This window comes from Cavia porcellus, unplaced genomic scaffold, assembly GCF_034190915.1.
Source record: "Cavia porcellus strain 051 isolate PalLab524CR breed Dunkin Hartley unplaced genomic scaffold, mCavPor4.1 scaffold_11, whole genome shotgun sequence".
Taxonomy (NCBI): domain Eukaryota; kingdom Metazoa; phylum Chordata; class Mammalia; order Rodentia; family Caviidae; genus Cavia; species Cavia porcellus.
The window spans coordinates 68,830,282-68,851,372 of NW_026947494.1; the positions used below are offsets into that span (position 1 = coordinate 68,830,282).

A 21,091-nucleotide genomic window follows, 5' to 3' on the forward strand; every position below is an offset into this window, starting at 1 on the left:
TTCAAGATTTGAGGCTCTACTGTTCTATTTTGGAGAATCTGAAGTGAAAGTCTTCAAACAACTTTTATTAGTGTAGAAACTTTATTAACTATCAAATTACTATGTTAACCCCTTTAATCTATGAAATAATTAATATTGGAATTCATAAGATACACAAATGATTAAAGGTTTGTCTCATAATCTGTCTCATATTTTCATTGTAGTTTAAAAATCCCTCTAATGTTTCATACACATCTATGTCACTTCTTTCAGTAATGCTGGTTGAATATGACCGACATTGTTTCAGATATCTTAGGATTATGGCTACACATATCATATCCAATGCTGTGATACATTGCTGCTCTCAGGGCTATCACAGAACATTAAATTCTGTACTAAATAAACTCAGTTTCTAGTTTCAGTAGTAAAATTTTATATTATTTGTGTTTCTTCCTGGCTGTCAGCTGTTTTACTGTTCTCATTCTCTCTGTCTTTCTCTCTCTCTCTGTCTGTCTGTATTGCTCTTCTCTCTCTCTCTCTCTCTCTCTCTCTCTCTCTCTCTCTCTCTCTGTCTGTATTGCTCTTTGCCTCCAGATCCCTGTCTCTCTCTGTCTCTATCTGTCTGTCTGTCTGTCCGTCTGTCTTTCCCTCTCCCTCTCCCTCTCCCTCTCCCTCTTTCTCTCCCACTCCTTCTCCCTTTCTCTCTCTCTCCTCTATGTGTTTGTGTGTATGCATGATGCTAGAACCCAGGGCCTCAGATGCATGCTAACTGCATGCTCCACCACTGAGCTACAGCCCCAGCCAGCTGCTGCTACTTAGTATTGCCTACATAGTAATGTCCTTTAACTTCTGATCAAATTCTTGTTTGGGAGTTGGCAAACAAGATGTGGTGAACTTAGAAACCATAAGACTAAATCAATAATTATGTGTAAAGTGAAAGTGATTCAACTCTAATTCAGTGTCAAAGGACTCTCAAGAATAAAGTATATAAGTTTAACGTAGCAATTTTGCAACACCAATGTGATGTTGCATATTCCATATTCTTTAAGATACAATTACTTAGTAATTCCACAATGTGCACTCCTTAGCCTGAAAATACCTATGAATAACTTCAGATCATTTACAGAAAGGTACAGCCAAGTCAGAACACCAATGGCCGTGCCGCAAAAGAATGATTGACTCTTACAGAAACATCTGAACACAGGCAGTTAGCTATCTCTGATCGGTTAGTTTGAAGTCAGGAAAGAGGCTACCTTTGAGGACAGTTATTGGTTGCAGTACTCTGTGCTGTTTTCTCCTGGTCTAAATTTGGTTACTTACTTTCATTTTTTAAAATTCGCTGAGCTGTACATTTATGATTCAGATAGGTTTTTGTAATTTACACATCAATAAGAAGTTTATTACACAAAAATTAGACATTTTTAGGTATAAAAATAAAGAACTGTACTTTGAAATTTTGTCTTTGACCTAAAAGGTGGTAGCATTGTTTAGTGGTATCTTAGCAACAAATGCTTTCCTTTGGTGCAAATGGACTTCCCTTTACCATTTGTTTATCTAACAGTGTACTTTCTCCTGTGATGGGACACAACAAACAGTTTGGGGGCTTTAGTGGGCCTCCAAGGCAATTAAAATCTTATGTGAGGTTGATTGATAGTCCTAATCAATCTTTTTCATGTCTCTATTTTGAAGCAATGTGGTTCAGAAGTAGCACCTTGGGTAAGATCATAATCTTTACCCAAGCACTCCCAATCCCTTGACCTCTGCCAAGCGTGCAGACACCAGAGGCAGTAACTTGAACATGCAACTGTCTAGGCCCCGTTACCACCTTGTGGGAAAAATCTGTCTGAAAATGAAGTAAATATAGAGAAAGTGTCCAAGAGAAAAAGAGATTAAGTTCTCATGATGTTGTTGATACTGTTTCAACTTTAGCTTTGGTCTACTTGAACCTGGAAGGTAAAAAAACTGAACTGTTTTGTTATGTAAATGTATTCCCTGTTTGTTTGGCTTGAACCAAGATTGATTTACTTTTCTGTCCTTTAAAATCAAAGAACTCTCACATATGCTTTTTGCAAGGGGCATTGCTTTAACATCTATAGTTTAATCACTGGAGAATGTGGGTAGTGTAGGGCAAGGTTTTCTATACCACTCCTTTCCGGTGGGGATCTCCTTAAGAACACCAAACGGGAACTCGATACTTGAACTTGCTGCTGCTGTTGTGCTTGAACGTTTGCAGCAGAAACTTACCGAGGTACCTGAAAGCCCGCCAGTTTCAACTCACTGGAGAAGCATTTGCACTAAGGACGGGAATCAGGAACCAAACTGAGAGGCAAGCTGGCGGGGAACCCTGCATCAACCTGTGGTGAGTGACGGGAATGAAAACCCTTCCATAGACAAAGAGGCTCCAACAGATGACATTCTGGGACCGGGCAGACCGGCCAGAAAAAGGGGCTGCAGTGACTCCAGTTAGCTAATCCCTTCTCAAGCGGGATTGGTGGGGAGCACTTGACCTGGGCCACGCCTGAGACTGAGACCCAGTAGGCTAGCCCAAACCAAGTCCCTATGCCTGGCAGCACACACTAATGCAGTGAAGCCTTCAGCAGTTTGAGCTGGAGGGGCAGGCCCAGCATAGGCTGTCCCAGTCTGTAACTCCCTAGTACACTGCAGTGGGTGGGAGCACCTAGCCAGCATGATTCAGACAAACTAACCAACAAAGAAAGAAACTGGGCTTCCTATATACACCTGTATGGAAGGAACAAAAAATATGAGAAGAGGGGGCAGCAAGAAAGGGTCCTCAGTCCCTAATCCTGAGAACACTGGTCCAGGAAAGGTAAATGCAAAGGAGAATGAGGACAGAAAACATGCAATATCAGGCACGGCACCAGAAGACATAAAGCAATATCTTCGGGACCTCATAGACGAGTTCAAAAGTGAAGTATTTAACCAATTAAAGCAAGATATAAATAGAATAATTAAAGAAATGCTAAGCACATCTCAAAAAAGACAAATGGAAGAAGGGAAGAACACACAAAAAAAGGGGAGAATTGTTTGATAAAGAAAATAGAGAATATATGAAGCAAGTTCAAAGAGATTACCAAAAATTAAAAACTCCATTGAAAGCTGGCAAAACTGCTTGAAAGAAACTAAGGATAGATTATCTGAACTAGAGGACAGGTTTGCAATGTGGGATCACAAAAGGAAAAATTTCTTAAAAATAACAAGGAAACAGTAACAATACAAAGGCTAGAAGATGACAAGAGGATCTATAACTTAATAAAGAATGTGAATGAAGAAGCAGGGGTACAAACAAAGGAACTACAAAGGCTACTCACAGAAATAATTAAGGAAAACTTCCCAAACATAGGAAAAGAAAAAGATAATCAGACGTACAAGGCATACAGAACTCCAGCCACCTACAACCAAAACAGAACTACACCCAGGCATATAATAATCAAGATCCCAGAAATCCAATATAAGAACAGAATATTAAAAGCTGTCAGAAACAAGAAACAGATTACCTAAAAGGGAAAACCAATCAGAATTACAGCAGACTTCTTGGTGCAAACCATCAAATTGAGAAGAGAGTGGGGCGAAGTATTCCAAGTCCTGAAAGAAAATAACCTCCAGCCAAGATTGATGTACCCTGAAAAAAATGTCCCTGGAAATTAATGGATAAACAAGATGCTTCCAAGGTAAAGAGGAACTGGGAGAATTCACAGGGACCAATCCAACCCTACAGAGAATACTGCTACTCTAAAGAGAGGGAAAAGCACCAGGATTTCAGGAACAGTGGCAGAGAGGCCCAATGAATGGAGCAAAAAGAGAAATGAAGAAGACAGACAACTAATGATGGAAAGAGCACAACAGAAATGAGGCAGAGAAAGTTTGATATAATTTCTAATATAGATGGCCTAGATACACTTAAATAAGGAAAAAAAGAATCGCAGGCAGAGTGGATCAATTGGTAGGATTCACAGAGATGCTCTTTATAGGAAATATAATTAACCTGAAGAAAGGTATATGGACCCAAATCAAATGTGAGAAACAGAACTACATGTGATAGGAAACCAGAGAGTAATAGGGGCAACTGGACCAGTATTTATGGATAGGTTGGAAAGACAGGCTTCAATAAGTAAAGAAATACAACTAGAGATCCAGTCCAGGAGTGAGAAAGTTCAGAAACACTTAGGTAAATAGCATATTGCCCCTCCCAATATAAAACTGAGGGTGTTGGGGAGACCCAAAAATACTCAGTACACTCTGGGGGAGTGAAAGAGGAGGAATAGTCTTTAAAAAGACAGCAGAAGGTATTTCTAATAATGTGTCAGGAATTAAAACCCATATTACTCGCTCTACTCTGCTTAGATAGAATTTATTCCATCTCAGTTTGTATACAAGAACTAGATCTGAGGGCACAGGCATCTATCCCAAAATTATTAGGATATAGCACAGTAATCATCTTTAATTTCCTGTTAACTTAATCTGGATCCCTATATAACTCATACTGTTATATCATGACTGATCTTAGTTAAATCTAATTTGTTTGATTGCTGCTTGTTATTGATAGGTTTTATTCAAAACTATTAGGTGATAGTATCAAGTTAGAGGGTAAAGACACCTATGCTGAAAATGACAATGATTCACTATGATACCCAATTCTGATTTGATTATTACCTGTTTGTAGTTCTATACTATCTACAAAGTTGTGTTTCTGTTAATACTGTTATGTACTGATATATTCAGTTATACTTTATCTGATGATATAGCCAATTCTATTGATGGTAACAAGAGACAACACTGTAACCATGGGAGAACTCCTTTTACAGCAGCTTTATATGTCTTTTTAGTTTTATATGTTTATAGGAATATGTTTTGTTCTGTCCTGCTTTGTTCTGTTTCTCCGTCTAATATAGAAAGGATAGAAATACATGTTAAGACTCATGCTTGCGTAAAACCTATTATCAGTTTACAAGAACTGATCTTATGACACATGATGAAATGAACAAATGCTTTGAAGGAAAAAAAGGCAGTACAGTACCCAGTGCTGACTCTGGAGTGTCATGATGTGAAATCCAGCAATACTATTAATCTTTGTTCAGAGTGATTTTAGTCTGCTTTAGTTTATTTAATCTCAACATAATTGAATATATGGATAAATGCGTACATGTTTAAGTGTATAGGATTGATAGCCATATTACTAAGTCTGTAATAGATAGTGCAGAACTACTTGCAGTCTCGCTATTGGAATTCCCATTTATATGTTCCACTTTTGTATCTTGAACAATTATTTGTAAGAGGACAATATGTAAACATCAACAAGTGATTTATTACTGTTTATTTTTTTCTTTGAAAGTATGTACTATTTCTACCCATTTTCCATTTTTTTGTCTTTTTTTAAATAAAAAAAGAACACCAAATGCTGCTTGAACTTGATCCTAGGACCATATAATACTGACAAAGCTAGACTGTAACAGATTATATTGCTGAAAATATATTACACTATATATTCTGAATAGATTCCCTGAACAACCATGCCATGTTTCATTTTATAATCATAAGAACAAGAGATCTCTTTTTGGTGCTTTAAAAAACATTGTCCTGGAACTTAACCATTCACTAAGGTTAGTCTTTTACCAAGCCTCATCTTCTACCGCTGTATGAAGTGGCTCTAATGCATTCTTCCCTGGAAACTTTGTCATGCAGAAAGAGGTAAGATGGAGGACTTGATCCGCTACCATTTTCCTGCTCTCTCTCTCATCTGGTTTCCTGTATGCCCCAAACATGATGGTCCATGAGGCACATTTCTTGACAGAGCTATCTCCCTTCCTCTACATGCCCCCTCAACCCTGAGATCTCTGGATGGTGCAGTCCTGCCTTTTCACCATGCTAATTATGCCCATGGGAGCCCTACTTTCCTTGTTTCTGACCTGTCTCTTGTCCTAGCTCCCTACCTAACCTTCTCTTTCTCCATGACAGCTTCTCATCTAACTTTCAGTACATGTTGCTCTTCATGTCTCTCCTCATTGTTTCTCACCCTTAGCTTTTCCTTGAATGATATTCCCCTACCTTGTATTTTAAATATCATGATCCAGTTACATCTCCCTTTACTCAGACTTAATATAAACAATTAAGTTATTGGCTGGGATCTTAAATTTATACTGTTTTAGTCCATATTCTGTTGCTATAATAAGATATCTGAAGCTGATGCTTTATTAAGAAAAGCAGTTTGTTTAATTCAGTTTTGGAACCTAAAAGTCCAAAATCAGATGGCCCTATCAATTTTGTATCTGTGAGTGGCTCCTCACTATATTGGATTTAATGGATGGAATCATAGCAAGAGCAAATGCCAAAGACAAAGGAAACCAAAAAGAGTCAGGAGCTAGTCTGGCTCATTTATAGCAACCTGCATTTGTGGAAATTAAGTGGTGTCCCATGAGAACTACACTAGTGCCTTTCAAGGAGAGTACTCCCAGTGACCTAGCCACTTCCCATGAGGCATCATCTCTAAAGGGAGCAAAATTCCAACAATGAAACTTCAGGGGACATTTTCAAACCATAGTACTAATACCCAATACTACCCATTACCTCAATACCTGCCCACTCCTCTCTGTATGAGCTCTTTGGTTGATACCACCATCTGCCCCTCACCTTAGCCTCACAGCACAGTGTGGCCTTGACTCTTGGCTCACATATCATGAAGCTCTGCCTTATTTTGCTTCCTAGTTGGTTGTTGTATCCCTTCTATTACTCTTAGTTTAAAATCTTATCTTTTATTACTCAGATGATTGCAGTTCCCTTTCTGTTGAGTCCCCAACCTTTGGAACTCCCCATCATAGCCACCGAATTAATCCCATGAGAAATGCATATATATGCTGCATCCCTTCCCTATCTGCAGGAAGAGAACAAGCTCCTTAGTGTGGCACTTGGAGTCATTATCTCCTTCCCTGGTATTTGTGCACTCAGGGATATGAAATTAATTCTCTTTCTCTTCTTGAACTATGTGTCATCTCTTTGTCTTTGCTTATGTTATGTCCACTGCCTGAAATTTCTTCCCCACTGTCTTTCCTTTACAAACTGATCTGCTAAGAATTGGCTAAGGTGTGGCAATGCCCAGGATACCATTGCTCACTCCTCACAGCTGCACCGAATTCCTCCTCTGGGATTCTATTACTTCAATTCATATCTCACTCTCTGTGTATTGCTTCCATCATATATTTCCATGTCTGCCTCAGCTTTAAATCATGAACTTCCTGAGGGTAGGGGCTGTATCTGTTTACCTTTGTAAATAGCTGGAACCAAAAGCTATTGACTGGTTATTGATGGACTGAAATGGAAGTCTGAGTAGGTCTCTAATGCACAAGAGTACAGAAACACTATTTATCAAAAGTATGCTGGAGGTAGAATTGTTTAATCAGAACTACTTCATGTGAGCCATACTCTGTGACATCAGAATCCACCAGAGGATCATTAGCTCTAATTATCTTCCTGAGTTTAATTGATACTTAACAAGGTAGAGCATTAGAGAAGAATTTTATTCCTCCAATATTTCCATAATAACATGTTGCTCTACTGCCAATTCAAAATTACAGCTTTGTGGCCAGAGAAGGTAAAACAATTTTCTTAGAAGGAAAGTATTCTTCCGGCACGCAAGAGCATTTAGAAAACACTAGATTCTTTGTCAAGAGTTAAGAACCTTTTTAACAAAAACACAGCTATACTTTTTCTTCAGTCTGCTCTTAGTCTTCTTGATTACATGGAAACAATAAGGATCAGCAAAAGGTTTTATAAACATTATTTCTGAACAGTTTTATAGGATGGAAGTGATTTTCAGCCACATTAATCACTCAACTGCCAAAACATCAGCACTGGATTCTCCCCTCCACTGGTGGGTGATAATTAAAAAGATCACACTACATGAATAGGAAGAAAAACACCTCAAGTTCCATTGTGTGGCAAGTGACACCAAATCAGACCCAAGTCATTGACTACAGAGAGTGTAGATAGGGAATCTCCTTGTTTAGGGATCCTAAACATACTGGTGAGGCTAAATGTTAAGAGAGATGCAGCCTGTCGGAGTTGGGCCAGTGAAGAGAGTTCTAAATTATTTGAGTGAACTAGAGCCACAGGAGAAGAGAGCTAGGGGCTGGCTCTTCAATCTTTCAGTAACACCTGGGCATTTTGTGAGCACAGTCTATATCCTGTTATTTTTCATATACATTTCCACCATAAACCTATGAGATGGCTATTGTTAAGATACCACATTGTGCAGAGGGAAATGTGGAGAGTGCACAACTTGCCTGAGGACAAGAACAGAGCCAGGACTGAAGCCCAGATGTAGACTCTGCCCTTATCCACAGTAATGTGTGGTTTGTACCAGCAACTGCTGCTGTAAACATTTCTAAAGCACAAATTCTTGGGCTCTGCTGCAGAGTTAAGGAACCAGTATAAAGGCTCAGGGAAGATCTCAGGGAAGTCTGAAGCACTGAAAGTTAAGATCCCTTGTGTTATACAGCTCTTCACGTAGTGCTTCTCAGACTTTAATACTCTGAAATAAAGCTTTTATTCCTTAAGTCAAGGCCTAAGGGTTTACGTTTCTAACTAGCCCCAGATGATCATGATATTGGTTTTGGCAGTGCACTTTCAAAAGGAAGGGGCTAGAGAGTGAGCACCTACAAGAATGGATGATGTTGATCTCTGCTGCAATTTTGTTAGAAGACTTCTGACTCATGTTTTCTGTCATAAATATACTATGAATCAGTGTCTACTTGTCTGTGATATGGACTATAGAGAAAAGTGAATCTACTTTTGATTAAAATGCATTTGCCCAACTTGCCTTTCCAAGTTTCTAATCACAGTATGATCCCATTTCTTTATACCCAGGAACTCTCTTATTGCCCACTGACATCACAGATGTTTAACTATTTTTTCATTGAGTTGAATATGACACTTTGGAATCCCCAGGGCCAATAAACGTGTATTTTGGAAAGGCAGATGTAAAAACAATGAATGAAAAAGGAGACCAATTATAATGGTACAAGGTTTAAGAGGATTTACCCAACAGAGATGCTAAAGCGATGGTCTGGCAATGGGCCAGGTCTCTGAGCATTGCTCCAATCCTCTTCCACCTGAGTTAATAACTGATGAATTATCATCGAGGTGAAGGAAAACAGCATTGGACAAGAAATAGACCTCTTTTTCCATTAGAGTAGTTCAAAACTTTTGGGAGAATTTGAATCAAATCTGATATAAAAATCTTAGGAAAACATCTTTAACAGGAAAAAGTCACACAATAAACCGTAAACAAAAGTTGATGAAGTGGTAAATTGTTCGGATTGGCCAGGTAATGGCATGAGCATGCAAATGGTGGGGGGAGTATTTCCTAGATGTCCTGTGCTGAGTGACAAGCAAGCTTCTCTAAACACTAACAAATATTTGGGTCCTTTAAGAAGTCAAATATTTTGTAAATAGTTTCCAGGGTGCATGGCTGTAATTCTTTCTAATAAAACACTAGCACACAGTAAGCTTTCTAGCTGTCTAGGTTGGCTGAACATTGATAAACACGGTGTCAACAAAAACTGGGCTGCAATGACTTAAAAGAAATAATTTCAAAAATTAACTTTGGAAACATTGCAAAGCTCAAGAGCAGAACTTCAGTGTGTTGCTCATTCTGCCAGGATTTTGCAACAGAACTGAGAATAATGCAGGGCTCTATTAAGATGGTGGCATAAATATTACTTTATATTTGACTAAAATTGAAACAGTTGTAACAAACAGATATAAAAGCTTTTTTTTTGACATAATGACCACATTTATAGTTCAAAAGCAGGGCAAGAGGAAATGATTTCTTAAATTGAATATTTTAACAGAAGTCTCTGAACCAATATTCATAAAATAAGTACCTGGGTTAGCTTAATATTCTGGGGTTTTGTTTTGTTTCGGAAAGGATCTTACCATGTTGTCCAGGCTGGCCTTGAATTCACTTACGTAGCTGGCCTTAAACTCACCACAATCTTCTTGCCTCAGCCTCATAAGTGCTGGTATTACAGGCATAAGTCACCATGCCAGCTCAGCTTAATATTCTAAACAATAACATTTCCTCAAAACATTGCTGTAAAAAGAGAGATATGCAGTAGATCTTCTGTGAATATTTCATGACTGGCTGATACAAGGTAACTTTGAAAAAAACTAAAGTGATCGTTTAATGAGTTTTCTTTGTGATTACAGTAACTAATTCAGCTTCTTAAGTGCATAGCCAAAGTTCTATACATACACTACATTTTTTGTGATTGTCAGAGGCAGGGTTATTACAGTTTGCAGTACAGAAATACAACTAATCAATCTAAATAGAAGACTGTCACTGAGTTGCGAGCCCAGTTCCCATCACTTTGTGACACTTCCATTTAGGGGTTAATCATGACTATGTGTAAACCACAAAAGAACAGTTACACGTCCAGACCCACGTTATAGGGTATTTCTGGTATCTTTCGCTTATTCCAGTAAATGCTCTGATCCATGGCCCCAGCCACCAGGAGATGGGGGTGCTTGCCCTCAGAAAAGAGCTCCCTCTGCTGTTTCAGTGATAATGAACAGCTGGCTGCAGAGCGCATGCAGTATTTTGCCACCAGTGCCGTACATCCCTGACTCCAATTGAGAATCACTCTGAGGGTCAGCCCAGCTTCAGAACATCGGAGGCCTTCAGTCAGAATGACTGGGTCGCAGTGTGACTCTCCTGCTGCCAAACTTGTCAGCAGCTTCCCTTCCACAGGTGTTGATCCCAAGAGCACTGCTTAAGGAATCCCCATGGTGCAGTCTTCTTCCTGAGAGCTCAACCTGCAACAACTAGTAATCAAAAGTCCCTGAACAGCTGAAATTATGGAGAACAAGAATCAACTCAGAACTCTAACCAAGATGTGGTGCAAGTGCAAGACTGACAAAAATGACCTTAACTTCTCACTGCCCGGACAATGAGCTATCTGAGATGGCCCCAACTTTTTTTCCCCTGGGAGATATTGCATTAACTATGTAAGGGGCAGCCATCATACCCCAAAGCCCTCAAACCTTCAGGGGTTTAGCAGTATGTTATGCTAGATGAATCCTACAAACAGCGGAAATCCCAAACCAGACAATTGAGTACAACTGTGCTCTAATTATCCCTTTTGACAGGCCACCTTCTCAAAATGACCCTACAAAAAGCAGGACAGCAGAGAGAGCAAGTTCTCTGCCCTGGGAAAGAAATTCTATCTCTTCTACCACCTGCTTAGAACTATAGAAAGTGCATGAAGGGAAGAAGGAGCATGGCTTTCCTTCTCTCACTGTTTCTGGCTCTAAGCAAGTGTCCCCTTTCTATTAAAATCACTCAATGCTTTTGTAGAATTTCTCTTTGCTCATTAACCTTACAATAGAAAACTGCATGGGATTCCCTCTGGACAACCCTGATGACTACAGAGGGATTAATTCTGCTTGGTTCTGATTATGTTTTATTTTTCTCAACACATTGCAGTGGTTTATAGATATCTGGAGATGGACATGAGCCCATGGCTATCTGAAGGTGGACATGAGCACTATGGTGAAGAAAGGTCCCTGGCAGAGTAGATGAGAGTGGACCATGGAGTTCATGGAGTCCCCACTGGCAGAGAGAGGATAGCCTGTAATCAGTAACCAGTCACAGGCCAGAGCTGACCACTTACTGTGGGACAAGATCAGAACTGTCTCAGTAACCCGCAAAATGTCTTCAGCTTGGCCAAAACATGCTAAAAGATCAAAATGGGGCATCTGTATCTAGGGGAGGAGCTATACCACAGCCCAGTTTCTCTGGGGTCATGAGCTTCCTCACCCTAACAAGAAGAGCTCTACCTTTCTAAGAACTCCAGAGTCTGGACAGACAAAGATGGCAGAAAGAGTTGCATTCTAACCCAGACAGCCTGACTGCAGATTGTCCTAATGCTTTCCTGCAGTAGAGAGAGCTTATAATGCCTTTAAAAATGAGTATATAATTAGGAGGCCCAGGCCATTGCTCCGGAGGATAAAGGATACATATTTTGGCCTCATATATCTCTCCTTCTCCTTAACTGGAGCTACAGCACATTGTGGAATTCATCTCAGACCCTGGAACATGACACGTGAAGGTTCATATAAGACCCACCTTCTTCCCACCAAAGGTCATTTGATATTTCTCATAAGAATACCTTACATTTCTGTATAGCTTTACTTTTAAAAACATATATATGTGTATTAACTCAATATTCATATATCACTCCAGTGAGGTTAGCTAGGGCCATATGTAACTCACACGTTTTCAGAAAGAAGTATTAAAACATAGGGTTATATAAAAGACATTTTTTTCTTTGTGAGTCATACAACAATCCTATAAAGGCATACAAGTTGAGTCACAAAAATATGATGAGATCACATGAAGCTTGTGCAGAAGTTTCCAGAATATGGTCAGCATAACTATGGGGCATGAAATATGCCTTGAAGTATTCTTTGAAACTCCCTTGATCCAAGCTGTAGGGAGAGAGATAAATATTCAGAGGCTGATAAGAGACGAGAAAGGCCTTACACCTGAAAGAAAGTGACTGATTGTCAAGAATATACAAGTCTACCATCAGGATTTTAAGCCAGATCTAAAAGTGTGCCTTCAGTGTACTGTAAGATATGACCATCCAGGACAATTTGCATCCCTACTCTTCTTCTGAAATGTCAGTTCTATTTCTCCTGTGGGAAATGGGAAAGAATCTCATTAAAATAAAATCCAGTTGATAGACATTCATTTATCTGAGGCCTTCTGAGTGCTAGATATTTGCTGGAGACCAACTATAAACAGACTATAATTTAAGAAACAGATTACAAATTACTTAAATTATAAGAATGTAATGGACAATTGAACCCATGCACTCTGAAGAGATATGAGGTATGACAGAGTTATCTAGCATCTATATTTTGCTATTTACGTAACTGTACATAACTATTTTTATTGGGGTGGGGTCACTGCATTGAATTAATCTTCCAACTGAAGAAGGAATATGAGTTTTTATTCATGCTGATTCTGAATCTCTTCAAACTATGTCCATAATTCTGTACTATGACAATGTGTCATCCAGACTCTAAGGAGCATTATCTCTCATAGAATCGCTGATTCTTTAAAAGTACAAGAGTCCCAAGAAACAGGCTACCCTGATATATCCACACAATACAAAAATCACTTCTCCAAAGTGACAGCCAGTCATACAAACAGGAACAGAGTTTTATTTGCTTCCTTTCGTATGTTCCAAAGTAATAACTTCAGCACAAATACTGCAGCATTTGATGCTCTGGGAAATGACAATCCACTGGGTACATTTCTGGGGCCCAAACATGCTTCTGGAAACCCTGGAAAATCCCCATGCTACCTCTGTGAAAAACATGTTCATAAAGCAGATGTTTCCTAGTTTTAATTGTTGTGAACTCTCAGATGGATTAAGCCAAACATCTCCAACCTTTATTCATTACTGCTACTATAGGTAATTTGCGCCTGTGGTAACAGCAATTTAGAGTTATTAATGAAAATGAAGGCTAATTAAACAACAACATAAACATCTAAACCAAGTCAAGGTAAAAATATGAAGCACTCACAGATTAATTTTATGTATACTACTTTGGTTGTAACAGAAGAAAGTACATTGTCACACAGTCTTGTGTTACACATTCTTTGAACATACCTGCAACCCTTCAATGGCCAGTTTAAGGATTGAAGGCGTCAGTTTGGAAGCTTGTTTGAAGGAAAAATTACTCCAGTCTATAATTAAAATGAAGCCATTTATCTGAAGCTCTGGATCTTCAATAAGGACTTCCAAGGACAGTAGGATGGCACGGAGGATGTCTGTGAAGGAGTTCCTATGGCCAAAGCAGAAAGAGGAGTCATGTGAATATAAGCCTGTTATAGGTGATACATCATAGGTAGATGCCACGCTGTGTGCAGCAAAGCAAGTCTCCACACCATTCTTCGAGGAGTCCAGCCTGCATTCACATTGGGTTTCCACACCCAGAATGACTGAAAATACATTACAAAGCTTCCCATTAATAATATTTTGAGACTCCCAGAGTGGATGCTTCCTTTTCATCTGACCTCACCAGCACCCCAAATTTAGTGAAGTGCTTCTCTTTTCACTCCCATGGTTCTCTGTACTATGATTCCATGATAGCATTGATCGCATTTTGCTGAAATTTGCTGAAGAGCCATACTCGTGGCTCTCCCTCACAGCTGTGACATCCTTGTGGGCAGGAACTGGGTCATATATATCCTCATAGTGTCTCTGGTACCTAGGTGCTCAATGAATCAGTGCTGAACAAATGAGGTGAGACATTAATCAGAGACACTTATTTTGATTAAACATCTTTTGTGCGTTTTCTATGTTTGAAATCTTGCTATGAGTGTAAAAACATCCATGCAACTGATGCTATTTTTAGCTTGATTCATGGTTAGCAAAAAGTAAATAAATAAATAAGCAGGAAGAATAGCTTATTTTCACTGTAGGTCTGTAAGAGTGTGATTCAGGAGGGAAATCACTTTGAGCACATCAGTAACTATGACAACAGGCAGACTTGAATATCAACTAGGCTGACAGATCTCCAGTGTCTTTTATATTCTTCTACACCACATGTTCTCACTCACCAGTTGATTTTTGGTTTGAATAATTTCCAAACATTTGAGTGCACTATGATTCTGTAATATTTTATCTGTTTGTCCAGTCTGTTAAGCTGTGTATTTGTTTATTTGTCCATTTGTCCTATCTGTGACCAGCTGTTTTTTATTTGCATTCAACAAATTTTTTCTCTTTCCTTTTTTCTTTTGCATTTTTGGGTCATTTGTTCATAATTTAATTTGGCTTATAGATTTAAAAACTGTCTTGCACACTTAAACATACATACAGTTATACGTGTTTGCCTACAAGTAGTTCTTTCCTTTTGAGCACTTTCCTCCCTTTCATTATTACAATATCTATTGTACATTTTGGATCTTATAACCATACTGTTAGTTCATCAAAAAGAATAGTTTGTGCTGTCATTGTTTGTGTGTTCACTTTATATGCTTAGATTTTGTAACTTGAACAACTACCAACTACTTCTAAGATAACACTATGAAACATATTAACTAGTATTTTGTTGTTGTTGCTGTTGTACCAGGGATGGAACTCATGACCTTGCGCTTGTCAGACGTGGGCTTAAACCCAGCCCTAGTGTTAATTTGTTACTGTTATTTTTTTGAAATTCTGTATTATTTTACATTTCTTTCTGTTTTGCTTTAAATTTTCTTTTAAATGCTTCTACCTGGGTTGCCAACTGGTCAAAATGATATCAAATTTGGTTTTCTTACAGATCATTGAAAAATTATTAAGAGAAGAAATGAGAGCATATTGACTCAGCTGTTTCACCTAATAAGTTATCTCTGCTACAAATCAAGGATCTTTTAAAATTTCTAATTTCAATTTCCCTCATTGGTGAGTAGGAAATATAAGCTTGGATGTCAAGTGATTTTCATTAAATCAGGAGCCTACTCTTCAGAATTCAATGTCAAATGATGCAATTCTTGAGAAGTCCAGTCCGGTTTTGAATGGTAACCAAGTCAGAAAATGACAATTGAACAATAATCTGATAGGAATTACTACATTTTTGTAATAAGATCATATTTGGTGGCATGCCTGAAGTTATAACTTAGTATGTCCTACTTATATTTTAAATAGCTTTAATCTAGTTGGGGAGGGGTGATGATTCATAGCATGAATTGAGAAAGGCAGATAAAATTTGAGCAATGAGGGAAGAAGACTTGGTATTAGGTGTGAGGGGTGGGTAGGATTCTGATGGAGAGCTGGGAAAATAGGGATTAAGATCTTCTGGGAGAGTAAAGTGACATTTAATTTTGAAAAGAGGTATACAACCACACCTTACCATGAGCCAGGCTCCATCATGGGGATCAGGAAGAGACTCGGCAAGAAGACAAACCACACCTTTCCATGAGCCTGCCAGTGCATGGGCTAGGAAACCAGAAGAGCATCTCCTTGCCCCCCAAGTAAACAACTGGCTGATTCAGAGGACTCAGGGTGAGATGACAGCTACTGAAGTGGAAAGAACAGCTTGAAGCTTGTATTATTTAATTGACTTTGCAGGAGCTGGTGATCTGGGGATCTGTTTGGAGGATGACAGTGTGCATTGTGACAGCTATGTGGAATTTCCTTTCATCTTGTTTTTAAAGTCCAGCGTTTTGCTCCATTTTACTGTTTTGTTTTATACCTGTATTTGAGCAACTATTTTGAAGATAACAATGAGCAGAATAACAACCATTGTTAAATTTCTATCATCTTGTTTTGAAAATTTATATAGCTATTGGTTTTTTTTATTATTGTTGTTGTCATTTTACTTTGTTGTTGTTTTTATTTTGTTTGCTTCTTGATTTTTCTGTTTTTCTTTAAAGTAAAATAAAACTTAATTAAATTTTAAAAGAAGAGGTACACAAATCATTTTGTTTCTCCTCTTACTAATTTTCCCCTTATATCAAACTAAAGTTTCTTCCCTCAAAGTCCAATGGACTAAGTTCTGCTAAAAGGAAAAAAACCTCAGATCTTCCCACATTATAGACTTTTAAATATATAAATATAGTTATCATGATACTCTACCTAATCTTTAAATTTAAAATTATAATAAATTTCTTGATGAAATGGCTCTTAACAATTCTCCTTATAACTATTGTTTTCTTTTAGATATATTGTTTTTTAATTTTTAGAGATATCATATGGCAAGTTTTTACTGGAGATTTGTTTTTACATTTAGATTTACATCATTCATCAAAAAGCCCAAGTCTTCTCCAGAGATACATCATTGATTAGGAACAAACATTGATTTAAATGGAACATGTGACCAAACATTATGAATGTAAGCAATTTCAAATGAAAATCCCCCATAGGAAATAGGAACTGACTATTTAGGGACCAAAGAGTCTGAGGCTGGAGAAGCTTTTCAGGAAGATTACACTTGTGAAGACAATCAAGACTGAACGATTGAAACTTAGGTGAAGATTACATGCAATTATTAGTGATAGGAAGTAGAATTAAAGAAAAAATAAAAAATGAGGTGCTCAAGAGAATACTGTGTTTTTAAAAAAGAGAGAACATTTCAGGAAGCAAGAGTATGATACATTTCATTACTGCACTGCTAGTCCCAATACTTCCTTAACCCCTGCACCCACACATTAGCTGAGGCCTCACTGAAGACACAGTCCCTTGTCTATGGGACTTGCTTTGACAGTGACACCCAGCCAACTAGCAGATCCCATAAAAAGTGCAGCCATCTAGCTGAGCCAGCCTTGATAAACTCCATCTGCTCCACAGATGTGAAACAATAATAAATGATTGCTTTTCAGGCCACTGTGCTTTTGGATACTCTGCTACAGAGAAATAGGTATGTAACACTAGGGGGAATTTAACAACAAATGCAGAAGAAAGATGAAGGTGAATAAGGAAGGAGACCATTGCATTGCCAAGAAGATCTTTGAAGAGGTTTGAGAGAGCACTTTTCGTTGAATAGTGACGACAGAGGTAATTAATTACGAATACCTTTAGCAAATCATTTATACTGTATCTCACTTTTCTCCTCTAAATAGAGATAACATCACTTCCATCATATGACCCCCTAGTATCCATTTCCAAGAAATACACTAAATTAGGCCTGGAATCCTGGAAAGGATGCCATGCATTTTGGAAACTAAGATCTAGCACAGGAAATGGCAGTGAAGGAAGTGTGTTATGTTCCTGAGATGATCCCAGGATTAAAATAACAGGATTATAGATTCATTACAGTTTCCAATTGTTCAAATGCTTTACTTTTCCAGAGGAACTGGGTTAGCACGAAAATAGTGAATGTAATAAGTCTCTGTGACATGAGGCTTTTCTCATGCAGAGAAATGCGACCCTACCTCTTACCTTAGTCACAATTTTACTTTCATTTTCTTAGTCCTTGATTTCCTCGGATAGATTTTATCACTTTCCACTTTTCTATTCACAACATTTTTACTTGTGCAATGCTCTCAGCTTTGCAAATTTTAAAATACACATTAGACTAAATAATTTACATTGGTAAACTACCCTTTATCACATAGAATAAAACTCCCCACACTCCTTGAATATGGGCTGAGGACAGTGACTTCTACAGATAAAAAGAGAGAGAAAGAATAATGAATGAATATGTAGTATTTTATATAATATGGTACTGCTCAGCTGTAAAAAGGATAAACGAGATTTTTGCAGGTAAATGAATGCAATGTGAGACCATACTTACAAGTTAAATAAATTAGACTCACGTGTGTAAACATCATATTGTCTTCTTGGTGTGAGAAATTAAAGAGTAAATAAGATCTAAAATGTACAATAGATATTGTGAAATAGGAAGTTTTTTTTGGTACTGGGAATTAAAGAAATTGTTTGAAAGGAAAAAGAAACTGGAATAGGGGGAAAAGAAAGGAAGGAAAAAGGAGAAAATATAATGCAACTATTAATGTTCCTTATTTTGTTGAAAAGGAACTTATGCTAATGTTGATTGGAAAGTTTTTTATGTCTATATCTTATATTCTGAGTAACTAGTTTGAAGATGGCAGTATGCAATATATTAACTATTGTTATTCTTCTATTAATTTGTTATGAAATTCTGTCTTACATTTTTTTCTATAAAATAAAAATTTAAAAAACATCACAGAATCATATAGCATACTACAAAGCTGAAAAATAAAAAATAATAATTATATATCAGAGAAATATCATGACCTCTAATTGAGCTAAGTGATCAAGGTCAACCTAACCAAGGATAAGTCATGCTGACAGTATTTAAGCTTGCTATGGTGATAAAAATGGCATTTTACTTCTGGGATTTTATTCCCCCAGAATTCTAATTCCAGATTAATCATGAGAAATACACTAAGCAAATTCCAGTTTAAAGGACATTCTACAAAATACCTGACCATTAGTCATAAAAATTATTAAGTTTATAAAAGAACAAGGGAGTCTGAGACATTGTCACTGCTAACAGGTGCCTAAGTAAAAGTGAAGACTAAATATGTGATCTTTTTAATGGGATCCTGAAAAAGAAAAAGAAGATAAAGTATGAATATTAGTAAATAGTTACATATTAGTATTGCTTCATTAGTTGTAAAAATATACTATGAAATGTAAGATTCTAATAATAGGAAAAACTAGATGCAGCATATAGGACCAATCTCTGTGTTATGTTCATAATAATTCTGTAAATCTAAAGTATTTTAAATAAACAGTTAATTTTTAAAATAAAAAGCCCCACCAAAATCTGCCATTATAAGTTGGCAAACAAACCAAAGTGATCAACAAACAATTCAACCACTTCATGAAAATTATAAAATGAAAAGTAAATATATTTCCAGAGTCCCTTCATTTTATAAACATTTAGACAGGCAAGCTATTAAATTATATATGTTGTTTAATAAGCCAGAGAAAAACATTTTATTTTCTTTATTGCTTACAATCACAGTTTAATCAGAATATTTTAGCATTTGTATCAAAATGAACAGGTGATAAATGGATATTTACATTTCTTTCATCCTTTCTAAAACTTGTATATCATTGGTATAGTCAGTTATGGAGGATATCATTTTTACTTTGATTATTTTAAGCTGAAATATGAAAATGTATATAAACACACTATGGCAATTGCAAATTGTCCAATGAAATGAAACGAAACTATATTACCTCAAAATAGGAAACTTAAAATTTTCCATGTGGAGCCCTGTGCCCTGTGGAGCTCTTCACATGTTTGGCATCTGAATTTTACACTAATTAGGACTTTATTGATAAGTTTCATGGTTGTACTGTGAACCATTAGAGATTATGAATAGTGAGTCATTTTTAGGTTCTGTCATTGATTTTATGAGGTGACACCCAATGTTATTACCTGAGGCACTGAAATCCCACAAAAATGAGACAAAATAGTGGAAAACTCTAAGCTCTTACTGATGAGAAGATATTTAAGATCAGAGAAGTGATTCATTGCTGCTTTCAATTTTTAGTGGACATTCTAGAATCTAGGTTCCAAGTCTAAACTCACAAAAGAAAAATAAGGCCATATATGATGAGGTGGCATTTGGTAGTGGTGCCACTGGTTCTCAGAAGCAGCAGATGGGAGCTTTTAGTCAGATCTAAAATCCCAGTGCATATATCTACAGTAATTTTTCTGCTATAGCACAAAGTCTTTCAATATCAGTAAAGTTATTTGGGCAGGTCCATCTTGTAGCCTATTAAACACTTAGTTTGACTAAATATTTATGATATTTTCGGGTGGGTAATTTTTTAAGGTCCACTCCAAAACAAGTGACTGAATATGTGTTTTGCTTTCAAGTGTCTATGCCTTAGTCACACATGTAGAAGCATCACATTTGTGCATGCTGCTTTATATCTTCATGCTATTTGAAACATCTTTCTGAATTAATCACTAACTTAATGATGGCATGGTTCTCAATTACACAGTGAGATTTGTCCATTAACTAATATTTGTGCTTTGGGCAAGGTGGAAAAAAACTGTGCCATGTGTTTGGCCTCTGGACCGGAGAAGAACCATCTTTTGATAGAGTGAACAGAAAGGCCTGAATTCAATGGAAGTTATTTGGCTTGATTTCTTGCCTCTGCCTTTCTTGATACTTGCATCCACTTACAGAAGACTGAAATTCACCATGTGACAACTTTCTGTTCTTCCATGTGTAGATTATTTTAAGCATTGCACAAATAGCAATATGAAAGGAGCTCTATGAATTGAAAAGCACATTCCAAGAGGAGTCAGCATTTGTATCCCTGTGAGTTGTAAGGATACCATGTTTGGTCACACTGGTTTCATGATAGTGGTAGCAGAACAATGGGAAATGTGCAAAATTCAACTGGATTGTGTTGAAGTGAAACTCTTTTCTCCTTTTCTAGATCTCAGATTTCTTGAAAAATTTCTGGGATGGAAATTCAGCATATATATATTTTCTTAAATGGATTTGAATTATTCCTATATGATTTGGATTTTAGCTAGACAGTGTCTCTGATCTGTGCACCATTGTGCTCCTAGGAAAATTAATTTCCTTGTT

At 37.3% G+C, this 21,091-nt stretch overlaps 1 protein-coding gene across 2 annotated transcripts in view; it reads right to left on the bottom strand.

Moving 5' to 3' along the window:
• Nucleotides 1–21,091, bottom strand: part of Clvs1 (clavesin 1) — a 233,799-nt gene that overhangs the window by 106,209 nt on the left and 106,499 nt on the right. For both annotated transcript variants that reach the window (XM_003464393.5, XM_005001211.4), the window contains one exon: nt 13,674–13,848. In XM_003464393.5, coding sequence (XP_003464441.1) covers nt 13,674–13,848 — 175 coding nt within the window. The remainder of the gene's footprint in view (nt 1–13,673; nt 13,849–21,091) is intronic.